The sequence below is a fragment of the Nyctibius grandis genome, chromosome 4, assembly GCF_013368605.1.
Source record: "Nyctibius grandis isolate bNycGra1 chromosome 4, bNycGra1.pri, whole genome shotgun sequence".
Classification (NCBI taxonomy): domain Eukaryota; kingdom Metazoa; phylum Chordata; class Aves; order Nyctibiiformes; family Nyctibiidae; genus Nyctibius; species Nyctibius grandis.
In genome coordinates, this window is record NC_090661.1 from 44,347,640 (window position 1) to 44,367,576 (window position 19,937).

At 38.0% G+C, this 19,937-nt stretch overlaps 1 protein-coding gene across 9 annotated transcripts in view; it reads right to left on the bottom strand.

Moving 5' to 3' along the window:
* RALGAPA1 (Ral GTPase activating protein catalytic subunit alpha 1) overlaps positions 1–19,937 on the bottom strand; it is a 143,737-nt gene that overhangs the window by 1,996 nt on the left and 121,804 nt on the right. For 5 of the 9 annotated variants that reach the window (XR_011048079.1, XR_011048080.1, XR_011048077.1 and 2 more), the window contains 3 exons: positions 8,069–8,193; positions 7,391–7,421; positions 1,030–1,094 (listed from right to left, as the gene is read on the bottom strand). Coding sequence is in view for 3 of the 9 variants with exons in the window: in XM_068399690.1 (XP_068255791.1) it covers positions 980–1,094; positions 8,069–8,193 (240 nt within the window). In the remaining 6 variants the exon portion in view is untranslated. Of the gene's footprint in view, positions 1–979; positions 1,095–7,390; positions 7,422–8,068; positions 8,194–19,937 lie in introns of all 9 variants that reach the window. The other 4 variants (XR_011048076.1, XM_068399690.1, XM_068399689.1 and 1 more) reach the window with 4 other exon arrangements.

Genomic DNA, 19,937 nt, shown 5'->3' on the forward strand with positions numbered 1-19,937 from the left:
CAAGATGAATTTGAGATAACGGTATATAGTTCATTAGCCCAGTGCCCAGAGCTATGCTGCAGTGGGCCCGGAGTCCTCACTGCAAGAGGACAAGGCTCTTCCTTACAAACAGCCTGTCTCCAAATCTTCTTCCACAGAGATACAAAAGGAAAAGGAGAAACTATGAAATCAAAATTACGTTTTCCTTCCCACGTACAGAAAATTAACACTATGAACTCACATCCACAAAACTAAAACTACATTTTAATTAGCCATTTACAGAGACTGACAGCCTGACTGACCTCAACTACCTCAGTCGCCACTGATCGCTTCTGACCCGTATAAATTATGGACAGAAGCTTAGGCCTGCAGAAGTCAATGGGGAAACCCCTGCTGACTTCAGTAAGCCAGAATATCACTCACTGTTTCTTCCACATCATGCTATTACTGGTAATTCTTTAAAATAATAATGCAATAATCAGGACTGAAGATCTCTTTCCCTCAGTATACATTTCATACATAAAGGGTGCAAAAACCATGCAAAACTGATCATGATGAAAGACTCCTCTAAAATCAAATGAGGTCACCAAGTAAGAAGTCTATGAGTACATTAAATATTGTCAAAAACCTCTGTGATTTAGTGACCCAGCTGTCCTCCTCGCCTGGTCCATCACCTGCCTGCTCCAGAGACGGCACGGTACTTTCTATCTGTTTCAAACTGACACAAGCCATCGAAGTGACAGGGAGGAGAAAGGGCTGTTATTTGTTCCCCAGCTGGTGACAGTAATTCTGTTCATGAACCAGGTACTTCATTGCCAAACAATCTGGAAAAGCATGATAATGCCTGACTCACTGTGCCATACAGAAAAAGGCAGGCAGGGACACATGCACTCTCATTTTCTGAAATTCTATCTTGTTCTAATTTTACAAGGAATTAAAGCATTTCAAACGGTGGAAGTTAGAGAACAGAAAATAACCGTTGTTGTTCTGCACAGCATACCATTCACAGCTAGCGTGAAAGACCTTCCGTTTCAAGCCTTTGCCCTTTACCTTGATGTGGCCAATGCTTTCTAGTGGAGGTTTTGGAAGGAGAAGAAATATCACAGCATTTCTTTCTTTGTTGAGAATGAAGAAGTGATGAGGAAGGAGGAGTGGAAAGAAGTGAGGGGGGGGAGAAAGATAAAAGATAACAGGTGTGAGACATGAGACACGAACTGCAGAGATTGAAGGGTATTAACAGATGAGCACAGAAAACGGAATTTCAAATTTCATTATGCAATTGCTGCTCATGCTACAGGTTAAAGATAGTGATGAGTTAGTTATGTGCAATGAAGCAACAGCTCTGAAATCTGGTGTCATACTTACCAACTAAGCATTACAAGAAAAAAAGGAAGAGAGAGAGAAAGAAAAGAATTCTATAACATTATCCAGATCCAGCAACCTTATTCATAGCAACTGAGATAGATACGTCCTAAACATTGTCCGAAATGCTTGCTTAAAGTCTGTGAAAACAGTTAAATACTCACACACATACACACAATCGAGAAGGAAAAACAAATGGCAACTCGATATATGGCTTCTGCTCCCCAGCTGTTTCACAGTATTAAGTATGTTAAAATTATAGCCAGTCTCAACATGAGACTCCTCGAATCATGTAAAGAAGAAAAAACATAGTATTTAAGCTAGTTAGTCTGCATCGAAGTGTCAAACCCTAGTGTGAAATTTTAGCACAGGTTGGATAAAGAAAACCTTAAAACCCCCCGTTATTTCAATTAAGGTATTATTCCTGTCATATCTTAAAATTTTGTTTCCAATTCCTGCAGACAGAAGCACAGATTCACATGCAATACCATTTTTTTAAGAAACTGACTTAGAGCTATTGAAGAACAGAAGTCATGTAAAGTGATTTTCACATCTGAACATAACACATCAGAAGAGTGAAGAATAATGGCACTTAAAATATATTTAAAGTCTGACAGCAACCAACAGGCTGATTAACAACTCAATTTCTTTGGATTTTAAATAAGCATATATATCTATATATACATACATACGCACATACACACATGTGGATATTATATGTGGTATACAGAAATTTTGCAGGTTTTGTTTCCCCTTCAGACTTTTAAAATCTTCAGTGTAAAAAGTTATTGTCTTTCTCTCTCTACACAATGAAATGTTTAGTTATCCGAAATATAAAAGTAAGGTTAAATAAGGTTTTTTTGACAAATGACCTAGAACCAGAAAGTTCTATAAAATAAACAAAACATATGTGTTAGGGTTTTTAAGAGGTTGAAAAATGTCAGGAAGTAATCCATATTTTTCATCTCTTAGGCTTGACAAGTGACAAATATCATAGCCTGATGAGCTATGATATTTTGGGGCCATAATGTAAAGCCATTTCAATTGCTTCTGAACAAGGAGGTGGATCAACAAAGTTGAAATGCGACATTTTCACACTCCATTTGGAAATTTTAGGATCTTCTAATAATAGTATGTTGGTTATTTGACTCAGAAATTAACTATTTAAATGTAAAACAGAATCCTAGCTACACACTGACTGAGTTAGAAGTGAGGTGAGGTGGAGGAATCCGGAGGTATCATAACACACGCATTGGCTTGACTCATCTCGCTCGTCAGTTCTGACTTTCAAAGAGGTGAACAGTTCACCGCGGAGAAGCCTGACAGGGTGCTGTTGTTAAGACAGGGTGCCGCATGGCAGGACTACTCTCAGCACATCTAGCTTTATCACACCTTCTTGTCTGGATCAACATTTTCCTGAGTGCCATCTCTGAGAATGACCACAGAGGAAAACACCATTTGTGCATGTTGGCAAATTTTGATGGCCTTTTAAGATAGATACCTCAGCCTCCCTGCCTGACCTCCAGCGAAAAGGGCAATCATTTTTGAACAGCTTGTGCCCTTTGCCGCTCTTAGAAATTCCAGTCCAAATCGGGACTGGAAGCTGGATTGTTGTTGTCTGTCATGCTCTGCAGAGCCTTGCTTGAGTAAAGTAATTAAGTCTCTCACTAATTTTGGGAAATGAGGAAAGGAAGAGAGAAGCGGATGCAGAGAGAAAGACTGCAAAAGCAGCTGCAAAGCAAGATGAGAAGGTGAGGAAGAGACGGTGAGTGGCCTAAAGACCTATAAGACTGGAACTGGGTAGGAGAGAGAGAACCAAGCACCAGCCATGAGAAAGAACACAGCAAAAACAATTAAGTTTATGGCAAAAGAGTGGCAGAGCCCATGGCCAGTGAAGAATGCTCTTCAGAAGCTGGCTGGAAACATATTGGGTAAACCTATTCCTCTCTGTCAACTAGTATCTGTGAAACCCAGTGGCAAAATTCCCAATTTTTCCACGGGTGGAGATTCAGGTGGAGGTAAGACAGCTTACCATTACAACCAATTATTGCCCTATATCAGTCTGCAGGAGTTGGTGGTGGATCTAGAGGTTACAGTTTTGCTTATGAATCATGTGGCTGTTAATCAGTATCACAGAATTTCTCTTTTGCCCTATGCCTTAAAATAAAAATGGAAGGAATTACACAAGGAAAATGCTGTCACAATACATTTGTAAACTCAAACTTTCAAAAACTAGGAAATGTCAGGATTAAAATTTAATTTTGTCCCCTTGTGTGTATGCATGGGATGCTTTTTAATTGGACAATCATACTCTATTTTTTTCAGTGGACCCATTTCATTAAATGTAGAAAATTGATCTGTTTGGGTCTCTAGCAGTCCACACTGAATTTACTGCCCCAAAGTGCTGAGGATCCCCAGCTTACTACCACCCAAGTGGTCAACTTAAGGACAATAGTTCAGAAATGCACAAAGTTTCAGCTTCAGTTATTCCAATATGAAATTTTTGGAAAATTTCAGTAAGTTTTGAGGTTTTGTGATTTGGAATGAAAAAAAAAATTCCTAAGTTTGGACTGGAGAAGGGATAATGAGAAACTCTTCCCAGCCCTGCCAGACATACAGCCCTCATTTCTGTACTTCATCTTCACTTCCAATTACAAACTTCAACGACCACCACCACCAAGTGTTGCTTAGATGCTTCCACAGTGGGAAAAGCTTTTATCTCAAGGAAAATACTATCATCATACTCATCTGCGAAGGGGTAATACAGGGCCAAAAAGACTCTCAGTTCAAAGTTACGCAGCAAACAAGCAGTAAAAGAGATTAAGATGCAGGCTGTTGAATTTGAGTTTCTCTTGTGCAAGGCTGAAGTACCGCTACGTCTACACTCCCTGCTTCCCTGCCTGTCAGCTGGCATCCCCACTTACTTTGGGAGGGAGGCAGCAGAATTGTTCTGAACACAGACTTAAAAACAGAAGGAATGATTGCTGGGATCAAAGTCTGATGCTTTTATCTCAAGGAAAATACTATGACTAATGTAGAGAGGCTCCTTCTTTATAAGTTTTACTATACCGAGGTACTAGTTTTAGTAGGAAGAGGGGAAAAAAAGAAGATAGAGAAAAACCAAACCCAAGACATCAGTGCAATTTAAAGCTCAGAATCTTAGCATCATGGGGTCAATAAGCCCTTCAATATCATTGAGCTTACCATTGATAGTTCCCTCAACCTATTCTGGTGTCACAGAAATCTGGTTTTATTCAATAGCTGTATAGCAGGAGTTACTCTATTTAACAGAGTATTTGCAGTTACTCTATTGAACAGAGTCAGCACAAAGCAAGAAGTACAGAGGTGACTGAATTGTATTCTGTGATTAAGTGCAGGTAAATCTCAATTTTTAAAAATGTACACACCCACTACACTAGTCAGGTTCCTAAACATGGGAAGGTGGACTTGTCAGATATTTTGACAGGGCAAACTAAGTATCTAGATAAAATAGCAGCAGCCACAATCACATTGTATTGAAGAGCAACCACTCTAAGGAAGGAAACAGCTTTTGCTGAGGGCTGACCCTTTGATAAAACATGTCAATCTGAGAAAACAGAGTTTGTTATCAAATGACATGTTCTCTATTTGCTCTGATTATCATAGCTCAGATGAAAAAACTGGTATGCTGAAACCGGCCAACAGGATCACAACAGTAACAACAAAATTACAGCACCCGGTGATGGGCTGTAGTAATTTCACAGTTTCTATATATCTTTCTTAGAAGAAGAAATTGTATATAATATTTTCTAAAAATTAAATATATTCAGCAACTGTAATCTTGGAGATCATGATCCAACTAAAGATCTATAAATTCTATAATATCTGAAATGTGGAAATCTTTTCTAGTCTCTTCTGGTCAGTTATTTTTCATTTAAAAAAAAGATAGAAATGAAATATTTTGTATTTAAAAAAAGAATTGTGATGAATTTTTAGAAGCTGGTCAGAAATTTTCAGATGACATGGAAATGTCTGGCAGAGAGCCTGCAAGGTTTTGTCTGAGTCATCTTGGGGGTGATGAATGTGTGTGGATTCCCAGGCAGGACTCCAGTGCCACTCCTATGTGCAATCGTCACACAATTCGGAGCTTTTCACCTATCTTTCAAAAAATCTGTCTGTTGTAGGGACCCTGGAATCATAGCAGCATGTGGTTTTTTAATAGTCCATCTGGTGGACTCTTCCCTGGGATCATGGTCTGTCAAAGTTCTGGGTCATCGGTAGCCACCTCGCTCACAGGTCTGCTTTTGCTAGTATGGGAAACCTGTGGTTTCCAGGCTAACCCCAAGCCCTGGAGTCACCTTTTTGGCAGATGACTGCAGTGTTAATTTATACCTGCCTCAGGCTTTAGAATTTGTGCACTCCAGAGTCAGTTTGGAGGCAGATGGTGCGGTGCTATGCTACTCCAGGCACTCTGTCCTGGAGCTGAGTACCAGGGCCCCAGGAGCCCCGGATCAAACCGGGGTGAGCCCCCAGGCTGCGAGCAGGACTGCCAGAGCATCCCGAGAGTCCCTGTGCTGGAATGAAAGTTCAGAGTAAGGCAGGTCTGGGGACAGGTTTTTTGACTCTGATGCTGGGCCACACTGTGTTGCACGTCTATCCTAGGAAGCTCCCGGCTGCTCCTGACACTGATGTGTTGGTCAGTTCCACTGCACAGCGCAAGGTCCAGAAGAATGTGGTCCTCAGGACAGGACATCATGTTCCGAGGTACGTAAACACACGCACACATACACGCAGACGCGAAATACATCACAAGCTCCTATTAATGAGATTCCTGCCGAAAATTATTACATTTGATTGAAAGGTTAAGTCTAAAATCAAGTTTCTAAAAATTATAATCTTTTTCTAGATCATGTTAGAGAACACCAAGTATGACTAGGACAAGTTTTAAAGGAATACAGGAATTGCCACTGCAGAGCAGTGATCTCCAGTGCACCAAACTAGTACAGAAGAGCAGGTTTGCTTCACCCAGAAAGAGTGAACTAGAGGCTGAGGGTAGAATGATTTAGCCTGGAATGAGATTTCCAAAAGTGAAGAGGCAGAACCGATACAAGTGCACTAGAACACAGAATATATACTAGCCATTCAAAAGTGTTGTGTTGAACACTTACTGAGTGCATTAGGTAGGAAATGCGGCAAGGACTGGTAACCCTGGTTATTGTTTTTAATGTTTCAAGTTACAGATTTTTCCTGTTCAAATGTTTTCATACATTAAATTACGTTACTATTTTTTATACTGATTTGATTTAATTTTAAATTACTTTAAATTTTGTTTCCCTTTGGTCCTGACTATTTGCATTGGCATAACTATACCCCTTATTATACTTTGAAACTGCACCTCATTTCTACTTATGGTTTATACTTACAAGCAAAGGAGTCTCAACGTTTTAACATCTCTGTCATTCTTTCTGTAGTCCTATCAATCATAAATCTTCTATAATTTTAGAATTTATTTCTGCATAGTTTTGCAATTGAAAAACAAATTTTGAGATAACAAGTTGCCAAATTAATTTATTCTTACAAAATTTATTTTATTTAGATTTACAGCTTTTCCACAGAAGCATTTTGATTTATTCGTCACTAAATAAAGGTTTCTGAACAAGAATTTCAAGTGTTACACATTCTTCTTCTCCTTCTCTCCTATGTTATCACTGCAGAATGTCTTACAACATCAATGAAAGACAGTACAGGGTACAAAACACACCACTGCCATCCACTACTACTTGCTCATGCTGAGAAACAAAGGTCAACACAATAAAGTGTTACTCATTCAACAACTGTGTCTATCATTAGTTACCTTAATCCCAGAACCACTGTTAGTGCTTCATGCAGACCTGAGGTTAGTAAAAGACTAAAACTTTAGGAAGACGTAGTGGTCATTTCTCAATCAGTGTGAAATTCTTTTTAGTGTGAACAAGGGCAACAAGGAAAGTTCGCATACAATTTGGTTACAAGCTTAGTGCTCTAGTAAAAGTAAGAGGAACAAAGGGGTTTTTTGGACACTTTGTCTTACCTTCAGATAAACAGAACTGATATTTAATGATCTAAAAAGAGGGGAAATAAAATAATGAAATAATCATAAGGAGTACAAGAAATTTCAGAACAGGAAGGCCTTGAGTTACTCATTTTCTTTTACCGATTTTCTCATTAGTAACTGAAAATGCAGTATCCTCTTATAAAACAGGTATTTTACTGAAAAGCAAAAATGACCTTAAAACCACCTTTGCAGCTGATAACCTGGAAACAAAATTGATGATGCAAGGCTCTCAGATTTCCAATTTAAAACTTTACATTCTAAAAATGTAGCGAGCCCTAAAATTTTCTTATAGGGAAGGTGTACTTAGATTAAAGAATGTAGCTTCCTGAACTAGTCTGGGGGAAGGAGTACCAATGCTTCCATGGAGACTTTATCAAGGGGAACGCAACAAAATTCACTGTAAAAATACAGAGTCTGGATGCTATATTAAAGTAGCTAGCCAAATCTTAATGCCAGGCACTGGCTCACAATGCCAGGCAACAGGATAAAGATTTAAAAGCAACTTTGCCCAGGTTCTCAAATATGTACATATAGTCTTTCAGATTAATGGTAACTTTAATGATGTGCGAAGGTCTGAATTTTTAGATTTTATAAATAAGGATACTGCATGTCAAATAAGATTGTACAAAACCAGTTCTTTACTGTACTTCTTACCTGTCTCTGAGGGCAAATGGTGGTAAGGTGCTGGACAGAAAACCTGAGCAGCAAAATCCTCAAAAGTTGTAGGCTCCAGATGATGTTGAACAATTGTTTGCAGGTATCGTGCTCTCTCCTCATAACTGGTTTGGCCAAGAATTAAGGATCAATTTATAACATGTACTGTAAGTGCTAAATATCAGTGCCTAGTAATTAAGAATTCTTGTTTTTGTTAAATACATACAATGTATTTCAGTAACTGTACACACTTATTTTTAATTCTTTACATAACTATGATATTATCTGATGCACTCAAGTAATATTAACTCTAAGATAAATATGAATAATGTAAACCTTATAGTTCAACTATCTTTTTTTCATGTTTGATGCAAAACTTTCTGAAATTTTTTTTGAACAGCATCTTAAATACTCTCTTTTAAGCAACTGATTTGGCTGTAATCTGGTCAATTAAATATAAAAACGTTACAATTTTATAAGAGGTATAGCATGAAAAATAACCTTATCATTAACAAAATAAATAATTTTGCACTTTTCCATAACAAACTGCTTCCGTAATCCCTCAACACACACACACGCAGTTAAGATAAATACATAGCGAAACTTAAGTATTGGGAAAAACACCTCATCAACTATGCTGTTAAAACAAGCAAGAATATTTGTAAAGAATCTGCAGGACCCTTAAATGCTGGCTAACAGGGTGTTGGCAGGGCAGCAAAATACTGTAGTTCCTTCTTTTCCCTGTGTTCCCCCTCTCTGATATTATTGACAAGAGACTGGTATCTTGAAGGGTTGTTGCTTTTGAAGAACCCTCTCCAGGCTTCTTGTTCCAGCAGGCCTGATTGTGCTGTTAGCACAGAGAGAGCGAGAAAAAGAGAATATTTCTGCTGTTCATGAAAGCAACTGTGGAAATGGCTGTCAAAATGTAGAGCAGCAGGCAGCAACATACAATTATCAAGAAAAACTACCATGCTGACTTCATGTCGTACAGTTCCTGAACTGAGAAATCAGTTAACCTTTTCTCACAACTTTCGAAGTCCTCCAGCTGGACTCAGTATGTTGAACGAGGGAGACCTTCTCCAAGTATCTTACAGAACCATAAAATGATCAGAATATTTTCCTGGCATTTATGCTTGTGTACACTTTTATTTCATATTTTATTTTTAGCTGGTGAGGTCATTTTCTCCTTACACAGTTCTGTTTTATGTCCCTAAAAAAACCCAAACAAATCGGCATGCTGTGGAGGAATGCACTCAGAATCAGTTTCTTGAAGGTTCAGGGGTCTGATTTCAGGTCTGCTGCTCTTTTTGGGGAGGACAGGGGCAGCGAGGAAACTACCTTTCTGACTACATTTCACCCCCTGTGAAACAGGGATAACATTCACCTTGCACATGTTTTTTAGCAATACAAACATAAAAACAGCATTACAAGTGATACGCATTTTTAATAACAAGTGTTAACATTTAAAATAAATAATGATACTATTTGCAGTTATGATGAGCAATAAAACCCTCAGCCTCAAATTACAGCTGGAAACAATACCCTTCATCTTAGCTTTTGAAACTATACTTCAACAATTACAGAACTTTTCCTACGAAACCTTATTGCAGTTGTTTTCTGTACAATATTTATAGTAGATTTTGCAGTATATCTAAATATGAAAAAATGTATAGAGGATGTATTATCTGAAAACAACTTCTAGCGAATAAACTTATCTTCATTGCACTTCCTTAGACCAAAACCTGGTTACATAGTGAAACTGGGAAACCATTTTCCCTCCAAAAACCGTGTTCCGAATTCCTTCTGGATCCCAAGACAGCTGAACCTCAGCAGAAGTCTCAGGCTGGAGAAGCTATAATAGAAGCACTGGGACAAGAGAAAATACAAAAATCTTCCATTGTAACGGTTCTTAGGTTGGGGGATAAACACAGTATTGAGCCTTAACAGAGGAGAGTAATATAGCACAGTTTTTAAGAGGCTATGTATAAGTGGTAGAGGATGAAACTGATGGTTAAAGTCTAAATAATACTACGTATCTCACAACTTGTTGAAAAGCACTTTTTTCATTGGGGGAGATTCACAGCTGCTGAATTTTCTGCAGTTAATAGAGTCCTTTGATTCACAGCAGTGCCCCTTGCACAAAAAATACTGGCCTTTGTGTATTACCAGAAACTAATTTTCTATTTGGCTGAAAAGGGAAAAATGGGGTTATTGCTTCTCCCTCCTACAGAGCTTTTCATTATGCCTGATGCACTCAACTTCTAAGCTCTTCTGAGAAAAAAAAATAACTGAAGAGGCAAGAGGTAGAAAAATGAGCTTGTTAGCACATTAGAAGTGAAGTATCTTGGTGGGCCCCAGAAATTCCCAGTGGTGTGTTAACTTATCACTCTATGCATGCTGGCACTGATAGTCTCCCAATTGATCACTCTCTTTTCGCACCAAAGGTGCTGCCAGGAAGCAAAGGCTGAAGGCCCACAGGAGAACAGGCTGCTATCAAAACAAGCTGTTTTTAAAAGTCTGCTTGAATGGGTAAAATGTTTCATGAAAAAGTAGGGTGGAGACACCTACCTGCTTTTAAAATGCTCTACTTTCAGAGGTCTCCAAAGGAAACCTTTTAGTTTATCCTATTATATCCAAAGCTTATACACAAATAAGGCAAAAATGAAGGCAAGGTACCGCTTTGAACGTGACAAGGACATTCCCATTCTCCAGTCTAGGTACCTATCTCCTAACCAAATAAAGAAGTCTCGACACAGATGCTGACTGAGGAGGATAATGATGTTTTCATTACACAGTGGAGAGGACATGCTTATATCAGAGAAAAGTAATTCAGCTAGCCAGGCCGCCGCTCGTCCTAACAATCCACAAAACTATCCGCAGATTGTTAAAAACAGAACCCGACTTAAAACAAAAATCTGATGCGAACGCCAAGTCCAAAGCTTGCTGTATTCTGCACTAAGAAAGGACATGCTCTCCTCCGAAGAAGTCCTTTTCTGTCCTAGAGACTGAGTAGCTGAGATTGGGATACTTTTATCATCTATTCACTTATACTTTGAGAACATTCTAGTATTTTAAAACTCCAAATTTGTTTGCTTTTGTGGCTGAGATAATCTAGTTCTACGCTGTAGGTGAATGCAACTATCTGCAAGAGTGACCATAAACCCATGGTAGTTAATTTCTACATTACTTCTAATAGGCTAGACATTTATTTCTTTAAAACGCTGCTCTCTAGGGAAGAGTTATTAGCACCTACAAACTGAATGGCACACACAAACTCAATGGCTAGTAATAATAGGGCAATGCAAGCTGTATTCTTACTGCGAGTGGATGTTGCCACTGGCATCAGCAATTAAGATGGAATGGGAAGGATGCATGGACAAGGCAATGGAGAAAGACTCTGGCACAGAGAGTGACTAAACACTTAAACAACAGTGTTGTGAGCTTTCTGCTTCTGAAGAAGCAGCTAACTGGAACAAAAGAGAGAATCGATAAAAAGGTAAGATATACATTAATTATACAGGCACTCACCCAAACCTGTCAGCTAAAACTTGCAGATATATAATCCACAAAAAGCATAACAAAAAATCTAATGACTTCATTATACTTTTTCAGAAGATATCTGAAAAATATAATCAATACAAGAAAAAATCAGAAATCATACCTTTATAGGTCACTCTGGCTGTAGTCACTCCAGCTACAATTTCATTTGCATTACAATCCATTTTACTTATTCTCTAAATCTGCAATTATTTCTATTAATACTGAAAATACTCTGCTTTCCATTATTACTGTAAACATGCAATTTTTTTAGACCTGGTGATTTGCATTTGGGAACGAGCACCAAAATCCTGACTGTCAGATCACCTACTTATGCTTAATCTGCCTGAAAAACAACATCTCATGTCTTCACCCAAAAGCTCTCCATCACTGTTGACTCTATCACTTTCTTTTTTAACTCAAGCTCTGTTTAGATTCCTATGGCAGAATACATCTACATCTTGCAGATGCTTTTTGCATAATCTAAGCTAAAATTTTTCCTAGCCATCTACATGAATTATCTAGGATCTTACTTCACGTCTCAGTTACTGCCATATCTTTTCCTTTGACCTCAACGAATGAGTTTTATTCCTCCTTGTATCTACTCAGGGCAGTGCAGAGCCCACTTCCTGAACATACTGCTTAGACAGGGCATTCTCTTCAGATATTGCCATCCATCTGCCACTCCCTAGCACAAATGCAGGCTTCTTATTTTAACTTTATAGCCCATACCTATTTGATCAATTTTGTCAAAACTACTCTTGCCTCCAGTCAGTCAACACAGTCACTCTCACTCATGTTGACATTTTTTAGACAGGTACTTTTGTACTTTCTTCCATGTGGCTTCTTATGCCTAGCACCAGGTCTCCGTAACTGTCCACAAAACAATCCCCCTTCAAACTCTCCCCTTTGTTACGATGCTTATCTAAAAAGAAACAAGGAAAACACTTTGGAAGACTTAAGTCCCTTGCTGTGCAGGTCACACAACTATTCATGCTGTCTACTGTTGTTTCACATTTCACTGAATTTTGTATCTGCCTTCATTTGTTGTCTTCAGTTTTATACTTGGCTTTACTTCTGAGGGACAACCAACATCTGTCTTGTGCTGTACTCCATCTCAGTATAATGGGACTGGGGTGTATGCTATGGATATCTATGTGCCGCAATAATACAAGCAATCTCCTCCTTGCATCTTCATCCACCATCTTAATCTTTTTCCTTTATATGCAAAACAATTCCCTCACATTGCTAATTTTTTTTATCCATGGCTTTGTCATCCTTCAATTTGGTGAGGGATCTGTTTGCTACATTTCCCCACATCTCTAGTTGTTTAGTCTTTAGGTCCTTTCCTGTAATTTTAACCATACAAAATCCCATACTTCCCATTGTTCAGCCTCTTCTACTGTCTCCATCTTTCAAGTCCTTCTGCTGAATTCATCTCCTCATAGTAATTTCCATAGATTTATCGTGACATTCTGACTACACGTTTTCTTTCCATTCTTCTTATTTACACCTTTCTCAGACTTTAGGACAAAGTCTGCCTGTAAGTTTTAGAACTGAATAAAATGCATTACAATAAATCTATCTAGTATTTCACAGTTAAAGAAGAGTGGATGCATTTTTTTTTTCTTCTCAGAAAGAGTCATTAGACATTGGAACGGGCTGCCCAGGGAGGTGGTGGAGTCACCATCTCTGGATGTGTTTAAGAAAAGACTGGACATGGCACTTAGTGCCATGGTCTAGTTCACATGGTAGTGTCAGGGCAACGGCTGGACTCGATGATCCCAGAGGTCTCTTCCAATCTGATTGATTCTGCATGATTACTATGTTATAATCATCCAGGGAATACCAATCCCAAAATGTCATTAACCTGAGGCTGAAAAAAATGAAAACGCACTTTCAACATGGAGTCAAATTTTCAAGACTTTAATTAAGGATATGGCACTTCACAATTCTCTAATCTACCTATTACCAGAGCACCTAAGTGCTAGATTCGCAAAAGGGCTGGAGAAGAAATCCTAGTGCCTGCTCCAAAGACCATTTGGTAACAAACACTTCCTGAGCAGGGACTGGAATCCAGGGACTGTCCTCTCCCAGGAAAGTACCATAACCATTAGGCTATATAGATGAGGATGTACTTTCCCTGTGATTCAGAGGAGATCCTATTTCATGAAACGAAGAGCAATTTCAGCAGTGAACGGAGTGTGCCTGATTACAAAATGTCCTCAGTCCCAATGGTTAGAATAGTTTTTTAAGAGGCAGGAGATATGGCCTCAAAATTGGAAACCGCGCTCTCATTTCCTGGCTGATTGATATAACTAGGGAGTTACCTCCTGTTGTGTTTGTGTGGGCTCTGATCCAGTGAGAATACCTTCAAAACTCCTAGCATTTCTTCCTTGCAGGTCAGATGAGCAAAGAAATACCTACCTACCGAATGGATAGTGAGAGGCATGAACTGGGCATTGGGTTGTTCAGGATACAGGAAGGACTCAGGCAGCTCTAGTGTGCGCTGAAGTGGGCACATCTCCAGGGAAGGGTGGCAGTAAAAGCTTTAGATACCTGTGAACTTCAGAGGCATCCAAGACCAGGCATTTCCTGTGTGGAGATTCTCATCATCTATATTTTAGACTTGGGCACCTCTAAGGCTAGTCGGGAAGAACTTGGGTCAGATCGACAGAGTAGTTATACGCCTAACTGCTCTCAAGACTTCTGGAAAACAAATACAAAAAATGTTTTATCAAGACAGATTTCCTCAGCAGCTTCTGGAGGGAAGGATTATGCTGGGGAACCTACTCAATGACAGACAGTTAAAAAAGGGATGAAGAGATTCACAGTTCATTAATACACTAAAATGGTGATGGAAATATTTGTAATGTCTGAAAAATGTGTTTAAAAGATCAATATTTAATTTGTTCAATAAAATTTAAAAGGAATGCATTTGTGAAGTACCTGAAGTTACCAATGGCAGAAACCCTGTATTTTTCCCAAAGTCAAAAGAAAGTATTTATCATTTCAGATACCACAATAAAATGTTATGCCTCAGCTTGACTCAGATGACTTCAAGATGATTTAAAATGCATCAGGATAACTATAGTTCAGGAAACACCCTAGAACTACGAAGTTCCAAGTTGTAAGCTCAACAATGCTGCAGGCATACATCCCTACCAATGGGCTGGTCAAGGCCAGCAGACTGATAACACAACTTCCTTTTTTTTTTTTTTTTCTTCTTTTTTAGGAAAACAAAATCAGAATTATAACAAAAGGACTCCCTTTGTGAAAGGGAGTAAAAATATCGGCTCTTCACTCATTTTTTTTTCCATTACTGTGCCTCCCATTCAGAAAAACTGAACAAAAATAAAAATGAGACAATTCCATGAAATTTTTATTCGTAAATTTTCCCTCCTGATGCTTATGTGTACACCTGTATATATCTGTGCACCACTGTGTAGTATATCACAATATAACTGTATATTGGAATATGCAATCACATTACTGACAGTATGTAGTACCTGAGATTTCTTTGATTCCAGTGCTAGGAAAAAGAGGAGTGTTTGATGATCACCTAGAAATACCTCTTAGAAAAAAGCCAGAGAATGGATTTCTAAATAGCAAGATGGACTTTTTCAGGTTAAATTACAAACTACTGTCAGAAATACATGTACAGCTGCATCCCTGGCAGTTCCAACTGTTAGCAAAATCATCTAAGAAGCCAATATATATTGATATGATTGTGGAGAGTATGACTTTGTCAGCTAGGCATTTGGAAAATAATTTAGACAAGCAGAAACCAAAGCACTGCTCCATCCTTAACTAGAAAATGAAAATCCTCCACCTAGAGATACTTGCTTGTAGAATCAATGGACACCTGCAAGAGGTTTGTTAATTGCATGTATACACTATTTCTATAAAAGAGATTTACAATATGAACATGAGCCAGCAGTGTGCCCAGGTGGCCAAGAAGGCCAACAGCATCCTGGCTTGTATCAGAAATAGTGTGGCCCACAGGGCAAGGGAAGTGATCATCCCTCTGTACTCATCACTGGTAAGGGTGCACCTCGAAAACTGTGTTCAGTTTTGGGCCCCTCACTACAAGAAAGACGTGGAGGTGCTGGAGCGGGTCCAGAGAAGGGCAACGAAGCTGGTGAATGGTCTAGAGCACAAGTCTTATGAGGAGCAGCTGAGGGAACTGGGGCTGTTTAGTCTACAGAAAAGGAGGCTGAGGGGAGACCTTATCACTCTCTACAACTACCTGAAAGGAGGTTGTAGTGAGGTGCGTGTTGGTCTCTTCTCCCACGTAACAAGTGATAGGACAAGAGCAAACAGCCTCAGGTTGCTTCAGGTGAGGTTTAGATTGGATATTAGGAAAAATTTCTTTATGGAAAGGGTTATCAAACATTGGAACAGGCTGCCCAGGGAAGTCGTGGAGTCACCATCTCTGGAGGTATTTAAAAGATGAGTAGATGTGGTGCTTAGGGACATGGTTTAGTGGTGGACTTGGCAGTGCTGGGTTAACGGTTGGACTTGATGATCTTAAAGGTCTTTTCCAACCAAAACAATTCTATGATTCTATAATATTTTAATAAAAGCTACATAAGGTGGCACCCTCTTGTTTAATACATTTGCCCCCTCAGCAAATTTAGAAGCACACCTTTTCTAGAAAAAAACCAAATCTGTAGTACTGTCAACATACAAAAATGCTCCCAGGATATTAAAGATCAAATGAAAGAAAGAAACAGAGAGGCACACTGAACGGAATATGTTGGCAGGAGATTTTAAGTTTCTTGCTTCCCGGCCTGAGGAGGTAGGCAAACCCCACAGAATTAATTGCTACAGTTTGACGTACTTAAAATGATGAAAGTTTCAGTTTTATTGGGCAGATTTTTCCTAGTAAATTACAATTCCTGATGTTGAAATGTGAAAGGAGGACTGCCTCCAGTAAAAAGATAACAAATACAGGTTAGGACCAAGGTTATACAGAAGCTGAAGGGAAAAGTTAGCCATAGCAGATTTTGATTTCTGAAGGAAGACAGGACAAAATCCACACATCACAGAAATGGAAGTTTTTTCTGGGAAATCTCACTCTGAAAGGAGAGATTGTGCAGTGGTTGTCAAACCAGCTGAACTCAATACTGAGTCACAACAATTTGTGCTCTTTGTCGGCTCTTAGAATTAAGGATGTAAGTCAGGCTGCTATTGATCCAGTGTTGGAAGCCCTGCAACTAGCTGCGTGTTGTATGTAGGTGAGTGATCAGTATCAACTGGCCACACTCAGAGGAATAGTTAAAGTTCTCTTATATTCTGAAAAGTGACTCTGTAGAAGTGGCATCATGGTGTTCCCTATTTATTGCATTTCAGTCATTTCCACATCTAGTTTGCACAGTATACAAATAAAGAATTTTTTTTTTTCCAGCTGCAACTTCTGTTTACTCAAGTCAACTTGATATCTCAAAGTCAGCCTGTGTTCTTTTCTGTTTCTTAAATACCATCAATATTGAAAATGGCATATAAATATTTTACTCCGTGCATCTGTTTACACAGCTATGCTGTAAATGAAAGCAGCTTCTGCATATGCAATTGGAACTTAGCCACACCACCGATGACTCAGAAAGCAGAATTCAGTTCCTTCTCCTCATATCTGATGCAAATTATTTAGGTGAAAGAGAAGAAAAAAATTACTATGCTTGACACTAAACAGGTGAAAGAATTAAAAATTGTATAGTCTTCCAAGGTGATTTTTTCCTCTACTGAAACCATATTTTCAATACTAGTACATCACTTGTGCAATAAAATGTAACAATATATTTTCTTACTCATAAAAACGGAACATAAAAATCAGAGGAATCAAAGTTGTATTTTAAAAGTAAACTTGTATGTTGCATATCATGAAAACGTTTTACAACTACAGAAGGGACTCAGTGTTAATTATCCAAAATCACTAATTTTAAGAAGTAACGTATATATGACAATCTACTAATTAATGTAGATATCTCATTAAAAAATGAAAATAAATATGAAAAACAAGTAACAGACTAAGACTGTAGAATTTAAGCAAACGTAAAATGTAATATCTAACATCTTTAATAAAATTCTTTTTCAACACAAGTTGTAACTGCAAAAGGGCTTTCTGAGGCAATTTCTGAGGTATATTTCTCCATGAAGAAAATAAGGGAATATATAATAGATAAATCCATACAAATTAATCCCATCATTACAGATCTTACAATTTGTTTCCAACGCATACAGTTGCATGAATGAATATAATGAAAATTACTGTTAATTTTTTTACACTACTGAAAAGCTCAGTAAATCTGTGATAAATTAAAAGTTATTGGGCAAATTATAACAACACATACTTTTGCCATTTAGAGGCTTTCTTCTTTAAGACTACTAATCTTACAGCTAAAGGAGATTATTTCCAGTATATCTACCCTATGGTTAAATGGTTAAAAGTCCTGCAAGGTAAGCATAGGTTAGATAAAGTTGCAGCGACCGAGTGTTTCCAAGTCAACGCTATTGCTTTCTGCCTAGTTTACCAACATATTATATATTGAAAAGCACTGACTTTATCTGAATTTATATAAGAATCTTCATTTTTACAGTGTGAGCACTTTCAAAATTGCTAAATTACTGCAAGAAATTGTAATGGATGCTTACATTTTCTTTGGAAAACCCAATACATTTAACATTCTGCAACACTGTCCTTCCAGGAAAATCATTAATATATTGTTTATTTTTATGTTGTTCCATCAGATCTTACAGCTAACTAAATTCTGCAGTGGTTTATAACATCATCTAGGAAGAAAAAGCTGTGGTTCATCAGCACAGACAAAGCTGGGCTTTAATCTGTTCCTATAACCATATTGCCAAGTCTATATTGTTTACATTGTGTCTCAATTAAGAGACAGGCAGGACACCTGGTACTTCTTTATCTAAGTCCCACGGGCTGCCAGATGACTCAAAATCCATAACAGGTGCTAAGGCAGTGTGAGTGTAGCACCATTAACACAAGCTGGAATTGGATAAAATTTGGACTATGCATAACCGCTTAAAACACTCAATTATGAAATGAAAAATGTAACCACTCTGCACCAAGCTCCTTTACAAAAGGCACTTATAAAGACATGTAGAATTAGAGTGCAAGTGTAATGGACTTAACTTAAATTTTAATTTTAGTATAAATATTCTCCAGAATTAAACTATACAAAAACCAGCTATATAAAAAAGTTATCTTTTTAAGATAATAATATAAAAATACAATGAGATTACTTCCTGAATTGAATGAATTATAATTCTGATCGTCTGCTTAGGCAGGAAAAATGACAAAACTGATGCTCAGACTTCCAGCAATTTCAAAGTTAAGGGGAAAAAAAAATCTGAAATAACAATACTTATTGAATTCTTCAACTCTGTAGAACCCAGAAGTTATTTATTTTAAGGACTTTGGGAAATGAAAGCATCTTATGGAAGGATTTTAAATGCAACAAGGTTCAAGTGAAAAACCATAGGATAAAAATATTCCTTTGCACCAAAAAATCCCATTGTGGATCTCTTTTCAGCACTTTTTCCGCTAAGGTGACTGAAAAAAATATTAAGCTTAGACACTGACAGAACACACCTCACGAGAGAAAAAATGAGTATCAGAAATTTTACAGTGGGCAATTACTTAAGAACTATCTGTATCTAAATGTGCAGTAATCAAATTAAGTTTCTATTTAATATTGTAATTATCAAGAACACAATATAGTGATTTTATTACAGGAGTAAGCAGTAACAAAGTACAGTAAACTGTCATTTAAGACAGTGTCATAGTATCTGTGATAAGCAGCATATTGGCTTAAACTAATGCACTATATGCCTCTAGGGAACGACAGGCTCAGAGACTGCGTTTTAACATCAGAATCTATCCATTAATCTTGACTTAAATATAATCTACTCTGCAGTAAGAGGAAGAATGGGCATTCAATGAATTATCTGTTTGAAATATAGCAGGAGCATACTACCACAAACATATAGTAGGAAGTCTCAATTTTGGTACCATGTATTGTGTATTGTTGGTTTTACAAGCCCTGAACTGCATTTTAGCATTAAATTAAAAAGACAGTAAGATCAAAGGGCTAGCAGTATCAGAAGGACGAATACCTCAACACTATAACAGATTACTCATGAAATTTACTGGCTGGGTGGTTAGAAGACTAATGACAGTATTTACAAATACCCCACCTGTCCATGTTTTAGTAACAGGCTATGGAGGTGAAAACAAACAGTGAAGGAAACGGTGCTGAAGTCCTTCTGCAAGCAGAATTCCTACTCCAACTTCCAGGGAGGATTTGTC